The sequence below is a fragment of the Amyelois transitella genome, chromosome 15 (genome assembly GCF_032362555.1).
Source record: "Amyelois transitella isolate CPQ chromosome 15, ilAmyTran1.1, whole genome shotgun sequence".
Classification (NCBI taxonomy): domain Eukaryota; kingdom Metazoa; phylum Arthropoda; class Insecta; order Lepidoptera; family Pyralidae; genus Amyelois; species Amyelois transitella.
In genome coordinates this window covers 10,589,113-10,607,336 of record NC_083518.1, presented here as the reverse complement: position 1 = coordinate 10,607,336, position 18,224 = coordinate 10,589,113, and the positions used below count along the sequence as shown (strand labels likewise).

General features: G+C 39.1%; 1 protein-coding gene across 1 annotated transcript; it reads right to left on the bottom strand.

Moving 5' to 3' along the window:
• Nucleotides 1-2,758: 2,758 nt before the first annotated feature.
• Nucleotides 2,759-18,065, bottom strand: LOC106137931 (axoneme-associated protein mst101(2)). Its single transcript, XM_060948371.1, has 19 exons — nucleotides 17,777-18,065; nucleotides 14,417-16,648; nucleotides 14,304-14,331; nucleotides 14,137-14,169; nucleotides 13,321-13,347; nucleotides 12,795-12,994; nucleotides 12,311-12,415; nucleotides 11,905-12,000; nucleotides 11,247-11,416; nucleotides 10,624-10,730; nucleotides 10,064-10,176; nucleotides 9,690-9,786; nucleotides 8,960-9,072; nucleotides 7,985-8,062; nucleotides 7,172-7,294; nucleotides 5,406-5,549; nucleotides 4,506-4,699; nucleotides 3,398-3,533; nucleotides 2,759-2,842 (listed from the first exon to the last, which is right to left on the bottom strand). Exons 1-19 carry the CDS (start codon nucleotides 17,879-17,881, stop codon nucleotides 2,759-2,761), a joined length of 4,185 nt encoding a protein of 1,394 aa, XP_060804354.1. The 5' UTR covers nucleotides 17,882-18,065.
• Between the last annotated feature and the right edge of the window lie 159 nt (nucleotides 18,066-18,224).

The window sequence follows — 18,224 nt, the reverse complement described above, 5'->3', positions numbered from 1 at the left end:
TTGCGGTATTTTGTAGGAAGGTAAATTACTTGATACTTACAATTACGAAAAACTCACTGGAAAACTGCTTTAAACCAGTTACATTGACTGATATTACAGATTATCCACAGGTGAAATATGTGTAATTAACAACTAATTCATGATAAAAGAAAAAGTACCTAGCTTCCTTTAAATTAACTCTAAAAGATTAAGAAAAATCCCTTAGTATTCAGTGGGTTATGCGCCGTTGGAATAAATAACAAAAGTAATGGACCAAAAATTTCATTGGATCATTTAAATTTGTTGAATCGTTACATATTTTCGAATTAAGTAAGTGAATGTATCAAATTCAGCCACACATACTTAGCGACAAGTTTTTACAAGTTCACGGCTCTTCGTAACTTTGGTATTGGATGCAAGACCTAAACTTTTCAAAGGTTAGGTACACACGGCTCAGTAGATACCTGGGTCACCTCCCACCACGGTGAGATGGCCCACCGTGCTTATAATAATCTATTTCAAATTCCAAATCTTTATTGCATATCATAAAGTACATCAGTTGAATTACAGTTACTGCTTATAAATAGGTATAATATGAACCCTGTTGGGCAGTGTCAAATAGCATATATTGTGTATTGGATAAAGGTCCAAAATCATTGAAATAATCTAAAATCTACAGGGACGATGAAACTAGGGAAAAAACGCCAGATGATAACATCATTAGAAAAATTACGAATTATAATACGAATTATTACGAGCACAGCTTTATTGTTTTTATCGTTATACACGTTACTGGAAATAAAGATAAGGAACAATATCGCGAATGTAAATCTGTGTAATACAATTAATTGTAAAACACATGTGAAAGATAGCGTTATTTGAATGATCACGGTAATTATTTACTTTTGACTTGTTATGTGTAGAAAAAAACATATAAACAGTGATTAACGTGCTACTAAAACGCGTTTATAGCAAAGATAAAGATTAATTAACGTATTTTTGCGTTATTTTTATAATTACACAAATCATTAAACATTTCCTGGTGAAATGACTAGAGATTTGTTAAATATTTATTATTCTTAGATTTAAGATATATTTAGTATAATTTCATTTTTTTTTATGTATAGCGTTTTAAATACGGTGGAAAAAGTTGCCTAATTTTTTTGGCAAAACGTGAATTGACGGAATGCATGTGTTTATATTTTTAATGTTATTTGACAATGACATATGACATTTAGAAATAAATATTGCATCTTCTATCAACGAAGAAGGAGACTGCTTCCACTAGCTGTATGTTTTTGTATAACAACGATTAGAATATTCAGTATCTGAATACAATTATCATAGTTATATTTTATTTTCTGTATATAACAAAGTACGTTTTTCTAAAATAAACGATCTTTTTCCGTTAAAAGTTACAAAATGTTTAGCTTAAACTCAATAGATTTTTGACTCTGTTATCTCTACTTGTAGTGTATGTGCACATGTATAAGAGAGAAAGAGAAGGAAGTATTATGTCGTCTCTAACACACATGCCGCCATTATAGAATTTGGACGGCAGTTCATGATGGAAAGTGCAGTGAGCGTGTGTGTCTGAGAGCCGATAAGCAGGAGAGTAAGCGAATCACTACACTATTTCATAATATCTTCATAATTTGAAACCAAAATATATTTTTAATACAATAAAATACATGTAACTTCTACCGGAATGCAAGATCAAAATATACTTATCATTTCTTTTACCCTTTTATATTAACGCGAACTTTAATTTTTTTTTAATATTAATGGCACTATAATTCTATATTCATCTAGTCTATAAGTTCTACCTTATAAATATGTTTATACTGTATTTTTATATACAACAAAACTATGTGCATTATATGATTGTTACCAAAAAGTAAAATATCAACTATTATGCCCAAGGGGGAAATAATATAGCCCATTATGGCTGACACACTGTTATTTAATCGTTACAATTGTATATTTAATATATTATTTATTTTTAGTACTTATTTATAACATAACAAAATCATTTATTTAAGTACTTATATTAAATTAAGAATCTTCCTGTCCACTTTTCTATTATCTTTACTATCATCCATTATTTATATCCAAGGTATTTTTTATATTATTTAATTCTGTCAAATTTAGACAACTTGTAATACGGATTATTTATTTAAATTATTTTAGATCGCGTTGGTAAGTTGTAAATATGCTTTAAATTAATGTAAATTATTTATTTATTTCACGATTACATTCTATACCTAATTTATTTTGAGTTTTTGTTCAATCCCGCATATTTTAACCCTCCAAAGCTTAGGAACAGCAGACAAAAACTACAATTGTCACAATTTTTGCAAAACTATTTGTGTGACACACAAGTCATTCACTCACTCGTAGGCAACAAAAATAAAATACCTTTTGAACAAACAGCATAACATTTATTACATTACTATTTTCCATACATCAATAAATAAATTTATATCAAATTACCTTTCTCGTTGCAAAAGCACGATCACAAAGTTATATCGAGCATGCTTCTGACGAACATATGACGTCATAAAATATATCCCCCCTCGTAAAACGCTTCATAGATTGTAACGTCGATACACATACATACAAACGTCTATATTTCTTGCGTGGTAGACAGAGCCAACAATCTTGAAATGACTGAAAGGCCACGTTCGGCCGTATGTCACAATAGGTAGTAAGTATTGTGTAATGACGTCACAATCAACGTCATCAACACCCCTCAAGCTTTGCAGATCGTGACGTCACTTTAAGTGACGGGGGCTCCTTCAACGTCATCCGACAGCCTGTTGCATTCCAAGCAAGGCTGCAATTCCTCCTCCATCATGTACAACTGAGGAAGGAACATAATATGTAAATAATGATAAAATATTAACCGGCCAAGTCATTCGAAATGGGAGATCAATACAAGGCCAACATACATACGTACATACATATGGTCACGTCTAAATCTTTGTTAATACTGTTTAGCATGTTTTATTTCTGTCCCAGTTTAGATATTTTATTTACTTTTATGTCTTCTTTTTGTATGGAATGTATGTAACATGTTTTCATATAGGCCAAATAAAAAAAAAAAAATCCCTTGTGGTGTAGACAGAGCCAACAGCCTTGAAAAGACTGATCGGCCACATTCAGCTATTTGGCTTAATGATAGAATCGAGCTTCAAATAGTGACAGGTTGCTAGCCCATCGCCTAAAAGAAGAATCCCAAGTTTATAAGCCTATCCCTTTATCGCCTTTTACGACATCCATGGGAAAGAGACGGAGTGGTCCTATTCCTTTTTTCTAATGGTGCCAGGAACCACACGGAACATAAGCGGGATATTTTGAATTTACGCTAGCATAGACGTATTTATTCTCTATGATATAGGTAATAGGTAGGCATTACCCGTCCATCATTGCCGTATCCCGTGAACCTGCTGGTGGGTACAGCTGTGTAGGTCATGGGCTGGGCGTGGAGACGAGTGACAGCATCAGAGAGCAGCGTATGGGAACCGCCCACCCAGCGATTGCAAATGTGCTGTCTGAAAAATTCAAAAATGTCAAAACCAAATTCAAAAGTTTTATTCATAGATACATATGGTCTAGTCACGTCTATATCCTTTGCGGGGTAGACAGAGCCAACAGTCTTTTCAAGTCTGAATGGCCACGTTCAGCTGTTTGGCTTAATGATAGAATTGAGATTCAAATAGTGACAGGTTGCTAACCCATCGCCAAAAAAAGAATCCCAAGTTTGTAAGCCTATCCCTTAATCGCCTTTTATGACATCCATGGGAAAGAGATGGAGTTGGCCTATTGTTTTTTTGTATTGGTGCCGGGAATCACACGGCACTTTATTCATTATTGTAGGATACTTCTTACACACTTAATAATTGTCATATCTTATTACTTAAAACTAAGTTTACAGCCGCTTCCAAAGTGTCAGTGCAGAAGAAGCGGTAACAAAGTGCACTGCAGCATTTTCTTCAACAAAAGTTAACTTCACAACTACGTCAAAAGAAGTGTCTGTTAAAAATCTTAAGTTATTGCATCTTATATTTTTAAAATACGTTTATAAAGTGTGGTTTTTGACACTTTAGAATAGGACCACTCCATCTCTTTCCCATGGACAACGTAAAAGGCGACTAAGAGATAGATTATTACACGTTGTCTTTTAGGCGGGAGGTCCTATTTACGCATCAATCTTCACCACAGCAGCTTAATAATTAATAAACATGTACGGGACAAATTATACAGATCGAGTACTCGTACAAGTCTCGAACTTACTGCGAGGCTACGCAGTAAGTTCGAGACTTGTACGAGATACTAACTCAACGATACTATATTTTATAATACATACTTAAATAGCTAAACATCCAAGACGCAGGCCAATCAGAAAAAGTACTTTTCTCATCACGCCCTGGCCGGGATTCGAACCCGGGACCTCCGGTGTCACAGACAAGCGTGCTACCGCTGCGCCACATAGGCCGTTCGCTTAATACTGTAATACAGATTACCTATCATCCGGCGGCGGAGGTAGCTGGAACCGCTCGCAGGGCTCCTCGGCGGCGGGCGCTCCGGCGGGGCGCGGGCGCGCGGCGGGCAGGCGCGGCGGGGCGCCCGCGTTCGCGTCCCGCAGCTCCATCAGCGCCGGCACCATGCACGCCGCGCAGGTCGCCCCGCGCGCCATCTTGCGGGTCAGGACTGCGGCCTGCAAATAGTTGGATGGTTCAACTAAACGACCGTGGGGCTCCCGGCACAAATATAAAAGAGAATAGGACCACTACATCTCTTTCCCATACATACATACATAAAATCACGCCTCTTTCCCGGAGGCGTAGGCAGAGACTACCGCTTTCCACTTGCAACGATCTCTGCATATTTCCTTCGCTTCATCGACATTCATAACTCTCTTCATGCAAGCTCGGCGGTTTCGGTTTTTTCTCTTTCCCATGGATGTCGTAAAAGACGACTAAGGGATAGGCTTACAAACTTGGGATTCTTTTTTAGGCTATGGATTAGCAACCTGTCAGTGTTTGAATCTCAATTCTATCATTAAGCCAAATATCTGAACGTGGCCATTCAATCTTTTCAAGACTATTGGCTCTGTCTACCCCGCAAGGTATATAAACGTGACCATATATATGTATGTATATATTAAACTAAACGACGCTCGCGGTTCCTAAAATCCCGGTAATTCCCATTCCCGCGGGAGTTTAAAGGAATCCTCACCCCAGAGTCATCTCCGAAGAGGTAAGGATATAACCCCGGGATTTAAATCAGAAGGAAGAAAAATTCATAGGGATGATTTAAAGAAGAAAGTGAAGGCCTGATCTCTAAAACAAGAAAAAAAAAATACATTTCTAACAGATTTCAAAAAAGGAGAAGATTCTCAATTCGGCCAGTATTTACATTACCTTAGGCTCTCCCAACACCTCGGCCAGTTTCCTGCACATCTCGTGCAGCATGTCCAACCCCCTCTGGGCCTCCTCCTTAGTCCCCAACAGGTAGACCAGGTCAGCCTTCACGTCTGTAAGCTCCTTCAACTCTTTGACAGCTTTCTGTTGTAAGAAATTTCACTAACAACAAATTGAACTTAATCCTGTATAGCAATTAGGTTCTTATGAGGATTTGATCTGAAGTAAGAGTGAAAAAGCAAAAAAATAATACATACATATGGTCACGTGTATATCCCTTACGGGGTAGACAGAGCCATCGTCTTGAAAAGACTGAATGGCCACGTTCAGCTATTTGGCTTAATGATAGAATTGAAATTAAAATAGTGACAGGTTGCTAGCCCATCATCTAAAAGATGAATCTCAAGTTTATAAGCCTATCCCTTAGTCGCCTTTTACGACATCAATGGGAAAGAGATGGAGTGGTCCTATTCTTTTTTGTATTGGTGCCGGGAACCATACGGCAAAATAATAAAAAAGTAATGATGACGTTTTGGTATCATTTCAACACACATTCATGTTAGGTACATCATACTTCTAATGTGTACGTATATCAGAAGTGGAATGCGCCTGCACATTGTAGTTTGTTTTCCCCTTTTACATCTATGCATAAAATCACGCCCCTTTCCCAGAGGGGTTGGAAGAGAATATTCTTTCCTCTTGCCACGATTCCTGCAAATTTCTTTCGCTTCATTCACATACATAACTATCAATGTGACGTCAATAAGTGATACCTTGTATCCAATTTTGAAAATAAATCTATTCTATTCTATTACATCATCATGCAAACTCTTTTTTTCTTGTAGTTAAGTTTATACGAGTATAAATAAGAATTATTGCTTCTAAGACTTATAGAAATAAGTACCCAAATTTAATATTCCTATTTACTGTAACAAACAGTTAATCATCAAATTGCCGTGTGGTTCCCGGCACCAATATAAAAAAGAATAAGACCACTCCATCTCTTTCCCATGGACATCGTAAAACGCGACTAAGGGATAGGCTTATAAACTTGTAATTCATCTTTTAAACGATGGGCTAGCAACCTGTCACTATTAGATTTCTATCATTAAGCCTAACATCTAAACGTGGCCTTTCAGTCTTGAACCGTTAGCTCTGTCTACCCCGCAAGGGATATAGACGTGACTATATGTACGTATATATCTATTAGAATTCTATCATTAAGCCTAACATCTGAACGTGGCCTTTCAGACCGCTGGCTCTTTCTACCCCGCAAGGGGTATAGATGTGACTATAATTATGTACGTACATATATATCTATTAGAATTCTATCATTAAGCCTAACATCTGAACGTGGCCTTTCAGACCGCTGGCTCTTTCTACCCCGCAAGGGGTATAGATGTGACTATAATTATGTACCTACGTATATATCTATTAGAATTCTATCATTAAGCCTAACATCTGAACGTGGCCTTTCAGACTGCTGGCTCTGTCTACCCCGCAAGGGGTATAGAAGTGACTATATGTATGTATATATCTATTAGAATTCTATCATTAAGCCTTACATCTGAACGTGGCCTTTCAGACCGCTGGCTCTGTCTACCCCGCAAGGGATATAGACGTGACTATATGTACGTATATATCTATTAGAATTCTATCATTAAGCCTAACATCTGAACGTGGCCTTTCAGACCGCTGGCTCTTTCTACCCTGCAAAGGATATAGACGTGACTATATGTATCAAATTAAATGGACCATATATCTACCATCCAGACTCCGTCCTGCCGGTGGAACTTGTCGTGACAGACGGCGAGTCTCCGCTCCAGCTCGGCCCTGGACGCCGCGAACTCTTGTTCCGTCAGCAAACCCGCCAGTCTCGAGTTGTCAGCCTGAAAATGAAATTATTTGATCATTTTGAAAGGAGTTGTCAATCTCATTGTTTTTTTCTGCCGACTGCGGTTCCCTTGTGTGAGAATTTTCGAAAATAAATACTTAAATACGGGACAAATTACACTGATCGCGTTAGCTTCGAAGTATTTTCGAGACTTGTGATAAACGTCCAAGACCCAGGCCAATCAGGAAAAGTTCTTTTCTCATCATGCCCTGGCCGGGATTCGAACATCGGGACCTCCGGTGACACAGACAAGCGTACTACCGCTGCGCCACGAAGGCCGTCAAGGAAGGAAAGGAAGGAAGGAAAGGAAGCATGAAGAGGAGAGTAACGTAGCGTGTTTTATTCCCGATGTTCTTGAGTTTTATTTTTTGCAATCTAATATAAAGTACAATTAGATCAAGTTAAGCGTCGTTTAACTGTAACTTTCTAAAAAAGAATAGGACCACTCCATCTCTTTCCCACGGATGTCGAAAAAGGCGACTAAGGGATAGACTTATAAACTTGGGATTCTTCTTTTAGGCGATAGGCTAGCAAGCTGTCATTATTTTAATCTCAATTCTATCACTAAGCCAAACAGCAGAGCGTGGCCTATCAGTCTATTCAAGACTATTGGCTCTGTCTACCTCGTAAGGGATAAAGACGTGACTGTATCTATGTATGTAATTTTATGTTAAAGGTTTCTCACCTTATCCCGGAGTCCATCTTGCACTTCATCCCGGTCCGCTTTTTGTTCTCTGAGCATTTCCACAGCTTCGATCAATCCCTGGACATAAAGATAATTCATTCATTCATTCATATAATCACGTCTATATCCCTTGCGGGGTAATCTGAGCCAACAGTCTTGAAACCGAAAGGCCACGTACAGCTGTATGGCTTTTAAAAAAAATACCTAGTTTATAAGCCTATCCCTTAGTCACCTTTTCTGACATCCATGGAAGAGATTGAATGGTCCTATTCTTCAGTGCTGTGACGACATTTGTATACGTCTCTACCTATCTATCCAAACGATTTTATTTCACATACATACATATAGTTACGTACTAGAGGCCGCCCGCGACTTCGTCCGCATAGAAACCCAATCCCGCGGGAACTCCGGGATAAAAAGTAGCCTATGTGTTATTCTGGGTCTTCAGCTACCTACATACCAAATTTCATGGTAATCGGTTCAGTAGTTTTTGCGTGAAAGAGTAACAAACATCCATACATCCATACAAACTTTCGCCTTTATAATAGTAGTAGGATATAACCCTTGCAGGATAAACAGAGCCGACAGTCTTGAAAAGACTGATAGGCCACGTTCAGTTTTATAGTTTCGTACACAAAATGTTAACTTCTGGACTAAAAGATGTCGCACTCTTGACAGATGATCGTGTTCGACATCATGAGTCAATTGACAAGTTCAATAACAGAGCGCCATTTTTTTATGACGCCGGACTTTTGAGAATCACTACATAGTATAAAACAAAGTCGCTATTTTAGTCTGTTTGTCTGAATGCTTAAATCTTTAAAATTACGCAACGGATTTTGATGCGGTTTTTTGTAACAGGTAGATTGATTCAAGAGGAAGGTTTTTATGTATATTTTTTTCCGAATTTTGCACCCGTGCGAAGCCGGGGCGGGTCGCTAGTGGAAGATAAAAGGAACATTCTATTCAACGCACCCTCAGGTCTTCCCCGAGTCGGTCCTGGTTGACGTTCAGATCCGAGTGGGCGTGCAGTGTATGATCAAGTTCCATCACCAGGCCCTGGTACCTCTCCGTAAGCTCCATCACCGCTGCACAAAACATTGCATTTAAACTTTTTAATCACCTACAAAGAGAAAAGTTTGTTCTATTTAATTATTATTACGATGAGCCGATTTCGATGCAGTTTTCAGGTAAGTGCTTGCTACATTTAGGAGATGGTTTAAGAAATTTAACCGACTTTAAAAAAGGAGGATATCGAATGGAGGCGGTTCTTTATTTATTTATTAAAACTTTATTGTACCTACAAAATACAAATGTATAGCACAATTGGCAGACTTGATGCTAGAAGCATTATCTACCAGTAAACCATTGGATCTGACAGAGAACTTTGTGAGGTTAATTGAGTAGATATCCCGTGAAGAGGTTACAAACAAACAAACAAATGATCTTTCTTTCGCATTGATAATATTAGTTGGGATAACGTTTGACGTAACCAACATAAAAGTGAAAAAGACTGTTTTATCGACTCTCGCACATGTTTCCGAAGTCTCATTCAAATTCTATATAAGTATCTATTATAAAATATAGTATCGTTGAGTTAGTATCTCGTAACACAAGTCTCGAACTTACTTCGCGGTTAACTCAATCTGTGTATTTGTCCTATATATATATAAAATATATATATATATATAATTGGACAACAAACCAGCAGTTTCGGCGTTATTGTTGACAGTGTCCAACAGCTTCAGCCCCGCCTGCAGGTCCACCCGCATCTGCAGCATCTGCTCGGAGAAACCTTGCATCTGTCAACGACATAACAAATGTCACATCCTCATTTATCAATATCCTGCCTATTGTCTGCAAGAAGGATCAGAATTGTAGTGGAGGAACTCAGGAAAATACAAGTTCGCGTGGACAGACTATGTTACACCATCCGAGATAATTTTTTCGAGTAAGCTCCGTCTTATAATAAATAATATAAGTAGGTATTATGTTCATGCCATAATAAGCAAAAACTTAATAAGTTCATCAGAATTAAAAAAAGAATATAGACTAAATAGAAAATAAATAAAACAATACCTGAGTGGTAAGGCCGGCGTCGAATCCGCTGAGTTGTTCAGCGTAATCAGTCACCATGGAGTACAGGGTCGATATCCTGCTGTTCAACTTTACTGCCGTGTCTAATTTTTCGGCTGGGGGAAAGAAAAAAAATCTACTAGGTACTAAAAGAAAAACCTTTCGAATTTATTAAAATAAACAGTCTAAAAATTTAAAAACCTATCGAAGTGTCTTGAGTATACATACATACATATAATCACGTCTATATCCCTTGCGGGGTAGACAGAACCAACAGTCTTAAAAAGACTGATAGGCCACGTTCAGCTGTTTGGGTAAAAGATAGAATTGAGATTCAAATAGTGACAGGTTGCTGGCCTGTCGCCATGGAAGAATCCCAAGTTTATAAGCATATCCCTTAGTCGCCTTTTACGACATCCATGGGAGAGAGATGGAGTGGTCCTATTCTTTTTCTAATGGTGCCGGGAACCACACGGCACTTGTCGGTCTTGAGTATGTTTAGAAGAAAGCAATGTAGACTCTATAGCGTACGCAATAGATAAGAGAATTAAAGAGATTCTTACCAACAGCTTTCACCATGGTCAAAGAACTCTCGACCGCAGCAGACGACTTCGCTGTTAGTAAAGCCATGCTCTTAGCCAGGTCATCCTTCAGGGTTTTCACAGCATTGCTGGTGACAGAAGACACTAAATTATGTACAAATTTTGGCCAGCGGATTCATTCGAGCAAGGCTGATTCTTTCTCACCCCGCTTTTATTGTTTGGGGGCTGACATCAGATAGACAGATACACGGTAGTAAATAAAAAAAACGGCCAAGTGCGAGTCGGAGCGCTCAAAGGATTCCATACCAACGTCACGTTTGTTCACGTTTCTACAGCTGCATCTCTTCCAAAGTAAATTGTAAAAGTCAATCAAGCGAAAGGCTTGGAGTTCATATTCTAAGCAATACAGCTAAACCTTCTAGTATTTTCAAGATTATTGTCTCTGTCTACCTCTTAAGACATGATACATACACATAGTCACGTCAATAATACGGAGTAGACAGAGCCAATAATCTTAAAAAAGACTAAAAAGCCACGTTCACCTGCATGGCTTTATGATGGAATTGAAATTCAAATAGTGACAGGTTGCTAGCCCAACGCCTACAAGAGGAATCCTAAGTCAGTAAGCCTCCATATATACTTACTCCAGCTCTGGATGGGTGACCTTCGCAGGTCTAGCGAGGGTAGAAGCCTTTGAGACAGCAGTCGCGACGGAAGCGGCAGTGCTGGGCCGGCCTGAAGGAGCCGACTGACTGAGCCTACTCTTCGTGGAAATTATAGACTTGCGAGACACGGAGGTGCGTGTTTTACTTGACTAAAAGTTGATAATACTGATATTAAAACTTCATGTTGGAACAATAACTCATACAAGTGGAAATGCTACTGTGATACTGAGAAGTAAGGTAAAAGATAAGAGTTTTATAAACCCTAAGCAAACATTGTTATAAAAGACTTTTAAAGAGAAAGATGAACGTGGTCGTTCAGTCTTTTCAAGACTGAGATATATATATATGAAGATTATGCCTAGAGCTAGCTCTAACCACACGCCATCAGCCAATAGCAGCGAAGATTCTAAATCGCGCAAGCAAGTTTTACAACATCTAGATGTTATGCCTGGGGAACAGCTCCGACGATGTTGACTCTGAGATTTTATTTAGGTATGCTCCAATCCATGAAAATTTGCTTGCGCGATTTAGAATCTTCGCTGCTATTGGCTGATGGCGTGTGATGTAGAAATGCCAAAGACTGTTTGCAACTGTGACATACAAACAGACTACAGATTTAAATGTAAAAAAGTTGTACCACTCCGCTTTGGGTATCAGCTTTTGCAGCAGCCTCCTCGGCTCGCGCGTCAGCTTCCATCATATCTGTTTCCAATCCCTCAGTCACCTCTCCAACCTAAGAATAATATTGAGGCGCTCAAAATTTATTGAACTGTAAGACCTAGAGAAAGCCTTTTTGATTCCAAGAGTGGATAACCATAAAAACAATTATTAAAAAAAAACATCCACGATAAAAATAAACCACTGCTACATAGGAGACTTCATTCACAAACGTTAAAAGGTAACATGTCTTATATTCTCTCTCTTTCCAACTTTGAGGATAACTGGAATGCTGGAAAGAGAGAGAAGTTGACAAAATGACTTTCAATGATCATGAATATTAGGATAAGATCGTCTAGATAGCAAACTTTTGATTTAGTATTTACCTGTCCAGCGATGTCCTCGGGGAGTGCTCCAGCCGTCGCCAGCTGAGTGAGGATGCCGCCCATCCGACCGATGGCCTGCTCTGCGGCCACAACACGTGCACCTACCTGTTATCATATTGAGTGATAAATTTTAGGAATTTGATGCAAGCCAAGTATGCAAGCTGGTGAAGGAGTAAAAAATCATAGAACGCGCCAAGTTCATTTTCTTTCCACGCAGCTGGATTGAAACTTGAATAAACGGAACATTACAATTCTATAGAGTCACCCATCTTTTCATACGACGAACAAAGGAATTCCTTTAGATTTAGTACCTATGTAAAAAAAGCAACTAGGTAGGCAAAAAGGCAAGAATCGTGAAAATCTATACGTAGCATAAATGTTTCTCCAGCTCTGCTATTTTTACCTGATCGATCCAAGCAAAACCGAACAATCGATTACAAAAATTAAAAATTGTCAGTTTGTAAAGCAAGGGTGACGAAAATACCTGCATTGCATCCATCATGTCTGTGAGCGAGGCCGTGCCTTTCGACAACTTCCTCAGCAACTCCTTGTTCTGTGGCATGGAGGGCATCGGCAGGGGACCAGCCTTCTCCGCCAGGTCGCTGACTAGTTCCTTCAGGAGGTCGAACTGGGAACGCGTCACCACTTCTATGTTGGAGCGCGCGCCATATGCTGCAGATTTTTCTGTTTTATTTTAATTAAAGTTTGTAAATCACATACCACGACTTTCTGTAATAATCGCTACTGACGAAACTCGCTTTGAAATAGCAATAAAAAGTACAATCTTAAACATTATGAATAAATTATGCAAGCACACAACATCTTCACTAATGTAAGGATGAAATGTTGTATACTCGAGATTAATATTCAGGAATACTCAACAGATTTGAAAATTCATACATCAAATGTAAAATGGAATTTCAAGATGGACATAAGGTACTTTGAATTTTAAAAACTTTAATTTCTGATATTTAGTCGACAAAAAAAAATTTGTTAAGTTTATCACGTACCAGGTCGAGTGGTAGGCCCTTTCTCAACTGAAATCAAAATTTAAAAAAAATTAAGTTTTTGTACAGAATTTTTTTTATTTCTTTTTGGCAGAAGTTTAAAATAAACTAGATAATTCTGTGAGTGACTATTACCTAAGTGGTTGAAGATGTGAAAATTCAGATTACGATTAAAAACCTAGACCAAAATGGTCAGATGGGAGTCGCTTCATGAAAAAACCTGACTTACCAAGATTTACTTCATCCAGGATCATGATCACCACATAGGCGCACCCAGGGTCCGTTCAATAAAAAAAGTAAGTAAGTAGGATGTCGTTTGATACCCTTCGGGATGTCCAGACAACTCAGTTTAAGATTTTCTGACGAAATATTAGTTCGTCAGAAAATCTTAAAGATGATTTCATAATTTCCTTTCTTGAAATGAGAGCGTTAAGGAGTATGATGGGTGTGAAATTGAGTGACCGCATAAGGAACAGCGTGATAAGGGAATGTTGTGAGGTGAAACAAGATGTAGTTACAGGAATAGAAAAGGGTATGTTAAGATGGTTCGGTCATGTGGAGAGGATGAATGAAAGCAGGTTGACTAAGCAGATATACGAGGAGAGTGTGAAGGGAAAGGTCGGAGTGGGAAGACCTAGACGAACATATCTTGAAATTAAGGACGTCCTGGTAAAGGGTCAGGTCAAAAGTACCCGAAACCGGATGATACGAAGGAAGAATGCAGAGATCGTGGCAAGTGGAAAGAGGTAGTCTCTGCCTACCCCTCCGGGAAAGAGGCGTGATTTTATGTATGTATGATTTCATACCAAAACTACTTACCAACTAAAACCTTCTCTTTTCCGCGATCGTCTTCTAAAATAAGAAAAACATGTTAAATAATTTATCAAGAGATATAGACGTGACCATATGTATGTATTTATAATTTATCATTATTACAACATAACGGAATAATGTTCCAACTTTTGAGATAAATTTTTACGATTTACCTGTAACTGAGACGCTGGCCTTTCTTCTCTGAAAAAATACCATTGTTTTATTATTTTATTTGATGAACTTAAACTTTTTTCATTTATTTTCATAGTACAGCTTGAATCTTTACCTTTTCTTTCGCTTCCCTCTCAGCAATCTCACGTTCTGCCCTTTCCTGTTCCTTAGCCACAGCTTTTTCAGCCTTTGTCATCTCCTTTTCAGCTTTGTATTTTTCTTTTTCTTCAGCCCTTTCAGCCTTTTCGCGCTCTTTTTCAGCCTTGGATTTCGCTTTTTCATCTTCCCGTTCGGCTCTTTCGCGCTCTTTTTCAGCCTTGGATTTCGCTTTTTCATCTTCCCGTTCGGCTCTTTCGCGCTCTTTTTCAGCCTTGGATTTTTCTTTTTCATCTGCCCTTTCAGCCTTTTCACGCTCTTTTTCAGCTTTGGATTTTTCTTTTTCTTCAGCCCTTTCAGCCTTTTCGCGCTCTTTTTCAGCCTTGGATTTCGCTTTTTCATCTTCCCGTTCGGCTCTTTCGCGCTCTTTTTCAGCCTTGGATTTTTCTTTTTCATCTGCCCTTTCAGCCTTTTCACGCTCTTTTTCAGCTTTGGATTTTTCTTTTTCGTCTGCCCTTTCAGCCCTTTCACGTTCTTTCTCAGCTCTTGATTTCTCTTTTTCTTCTTCCCTTTCAGCTTTTTCGCGTTCTCTCTCAGCTCTGGACTTTTCTTTTTCATCAGCTCTTTCAGCCTTTTCAGCTCTAGACCTTGCTTTGTCTTCCTCCCGCTCCGCCTTTTCGCGTTCTTTATCGGCTCTGTGTTTCTCCTTTTCTTCCGCCCGTTCAGCTCTCTCATGTTCTCTTTCAGCTCTAGCTGCTTCTTTCATTTCTCTGTCTCTCTCCTTTGATGTTGCTCTTTCTTCTTTGGCTCTGGCTTTCTCTTCTCTCTCCCGTTCCCTGGCTGCTGACCGTTCTGCGTGTTCTTCTTTCGCCGCTGCACGCTCCGCCCTATCTCTATCTCTCGACTCTGCCCTTTCAGTTTTATCCGTGGCCCTTTCGTCCCTGTCTCTGTCTTTGGCAGCAGCTTTTCGCTGATCTTTTTCCGCAGCTCTTTCCGCCCTTTCCCTTTCTTTGGACGTGGCTCTCTCTTCCCTGTCCCTGTCTTTGGCTGAAGTTCTTTCCGCTTTTTCCCTATCCTTTGAAGCAGCTCTCTCTTCCTTTTCCCTATCTTTGACTGCAGATTTTTCCGCCTTATCCCTTTCTTTTGATGTAGCCCTCTCTTCTCTATCTCTGTCTTTAGCTGCAGCTTTCTCCGCTCTTTCTTTATCCTTTGTAGCGGCTTTTTCTTCCTTCTCCTTGTCTTTAGCTGCTGCTTTTTCTGCCTTTTCCCTTTCTTTAGATGTGGCTCTCTCTTCTCTCTCCCTATCTTTGGCAGCAGACTTTTCTGCTTTTTCCCTTTCTTTTGATAATGCTTTCTCTTCCCTCTCTTTATCTTTGGCAGCAGCTTTTTCAGCTTTGTCCCTTTCTTTGGAAGTTTCTCTTTCTTCCCGTTCCCTATCTTTAGCTGCGGCCTTCTCTGCTCTCTCTCTTTCTTTAGAGGAGGCTCTCTCGTCCTTCTCCTTATCTCGGGCTGAAGCCCTTTCCGCTCTTTCCCGGTCTTTAGATGCGGCTCTATCTTCTTTTTCCTTCTCTCTCTCAGCAACCTTTTCCGCTTTATCCCTCTCTTTTGACGCAGCTCTCTCTTCCTTCTCCTTTTCCCTGGCTGCAGCCCTTTCCTCCCGGTCTCTCTCCTTTAAAGCGGCTCTTTCTTTTTTCTCCAATTCCTTACCTAACGCTCTTTCCGCCTTTTCCCTCTCTTTAGACACAGCTCTTTGTTCTCTCTCCCTTTCTCTAATTGACGCTTTCTCCGCCCTATCCCTATCCTTGGACGCCGCCCGCTCTTCTTTCTCCTTTTCTCTGGCAGCTTTATCGCGTTCTCTAGATTCTTCTCTGTCTTCTTTAGCCGATTGTTTCGCTGCAGCCTTTTCTTCTTTTTCCTTAGCCTTTTGTAAAGTTTTTTCAATACCTAATTTCTCCCTTTCAGCTGCTCGAAATTGCCTTTCCGTTTCTTTCAAATGTCTCTCCCTTTCTTTAGCCTCCTTCGCCGCTCTTGTAGCAGAAGAAGGTTTAGACTTTAACCTGTCTCTGGATACAGGTCTTGCAGCTCTAGCGCGGTCTCTTTCTTCTTTTGCCTCCTCCGCATCTTTCTTCTCCTTTTCTCTCTGCGTGATATACTCTGTGACCCTTATTTCTACTTTTTGTTCGAGCAATCTCATCTGCCTCGCCAAAATGTGTAGAACAGTTTGAATGAGTTTATAATTGACGGTGTTTTTCTGCAAATCAAACTACTTATTTAGTTTTATTTATAACTAGCGGACCCGACAGACTTCGTTCTGTCAAAAAGATTTGTAATATGACAGTTTTTTGTTCCCATCAATTAGACCTACATTGCTTAGATAACAGTGAACTTTATACATTAGCGAAAAAGCTCAAATTGACTGTACGTATTAGTTAGGAAACGTTTGTATGGGATAAAGAAAAGGACTGTTTTTAAGGTTTTTCAGGCAATTATTTGGTATTTTTTCGCCGTAAAAACCATCCTTGAGCTTCGACGAATATTAAAAAAAAAGAATTGGCCAAATCCAGGCGTTCTTGAATTATGCGCTTACCAACACATTTAGCGATTCATTTTTATATTATAGATTATTTAGGAAATAAACATGGGATTCTTCTTTTAAGCGATGGGCTAGCAACCTGTCACTATCTGACATCATTAAAATCACGCGTATTGACGCAACGCATTGATTGGTTGCATTCTACCAGTAGCCATCGATCTGAACTAGGCCCTTCATTCTTTTCGAGACTACGCTGCTATACTACTCTGTCTACGCCCTAATGTTAAAAGTTAACAATGCGGCCTTCATGTTTTATTAATTTTGTTAATGTCCATGACCCCACAACAGGGTTCTGGCTGAAAATCAGTGCTGAACCTGTTCAGCGTATCACTGAGCCAGGACCTGTTATGGCACTCTTATTATTAGGTTAAGTACAGTTATTACATACATACATATCGTCACGTGTATATCCCTTGTGGGGTAGACAGAGCCGATCAGTCTTGAAAAGACTGATCGGCCACGTTCAGCTATTTGGCTTAATGATAGAATTGAGATCCAAATAGTGACAGGTTGCTAGCCCATCGCCTAAAAAAGGAATCCAAAGTTTATAAGCCTATCCCTTAGTCGCCTTTTACGACATCCATGGGAAAGAGATGGAGTGATTCTATTCTATTTTGTATTGGTGCCGGAAACGACACGGCACTCAGTGCAGTAAGTACAGTTATTGCATGTGCATAGAATGCACAAATAACTCTAAAACTCAATACTTGTAACTGTACTTATAATTATTTTTTCTTCTTCCTCTTATTCTTCGTTAGAATTGTATGCAATTGTTTCCATACTTACGTCATCAGGCCCCATGGCCATATTGATCAGGTCCTCGACGCTGACCAGCAAAGTAGTCGCGCTCAAATTCGGGGAAATCTCCCCAGCTTTGGTAAACTTCCCCATGACGCCCACTTTAACACGTAAAACAATCAAATATTTTGTAACAAAAAACAGAAAATAGCCATCGAAATTATGTCATTGGTGACTGTGTCACTTCTATAAATTTTCTTTTTGAATTGAAAAAAGAAGAATTAAAAATAAAGGTGGTATCACAGGAAAAAAGTTTTAATCTATACTTACAACATACTCCGTTAAATGATAACCTGCTTTTATAAAGGTAAATATTCATAATTGTAATTTCACAAGCGCAGTGTGGTTCCCGGCACCAATAAAAAAAAAGAATAGGACCACTCCATCTCGCTCCCATGGATTTCGTAAAAGGCCACTGAGGGATAGGCCTATAAAC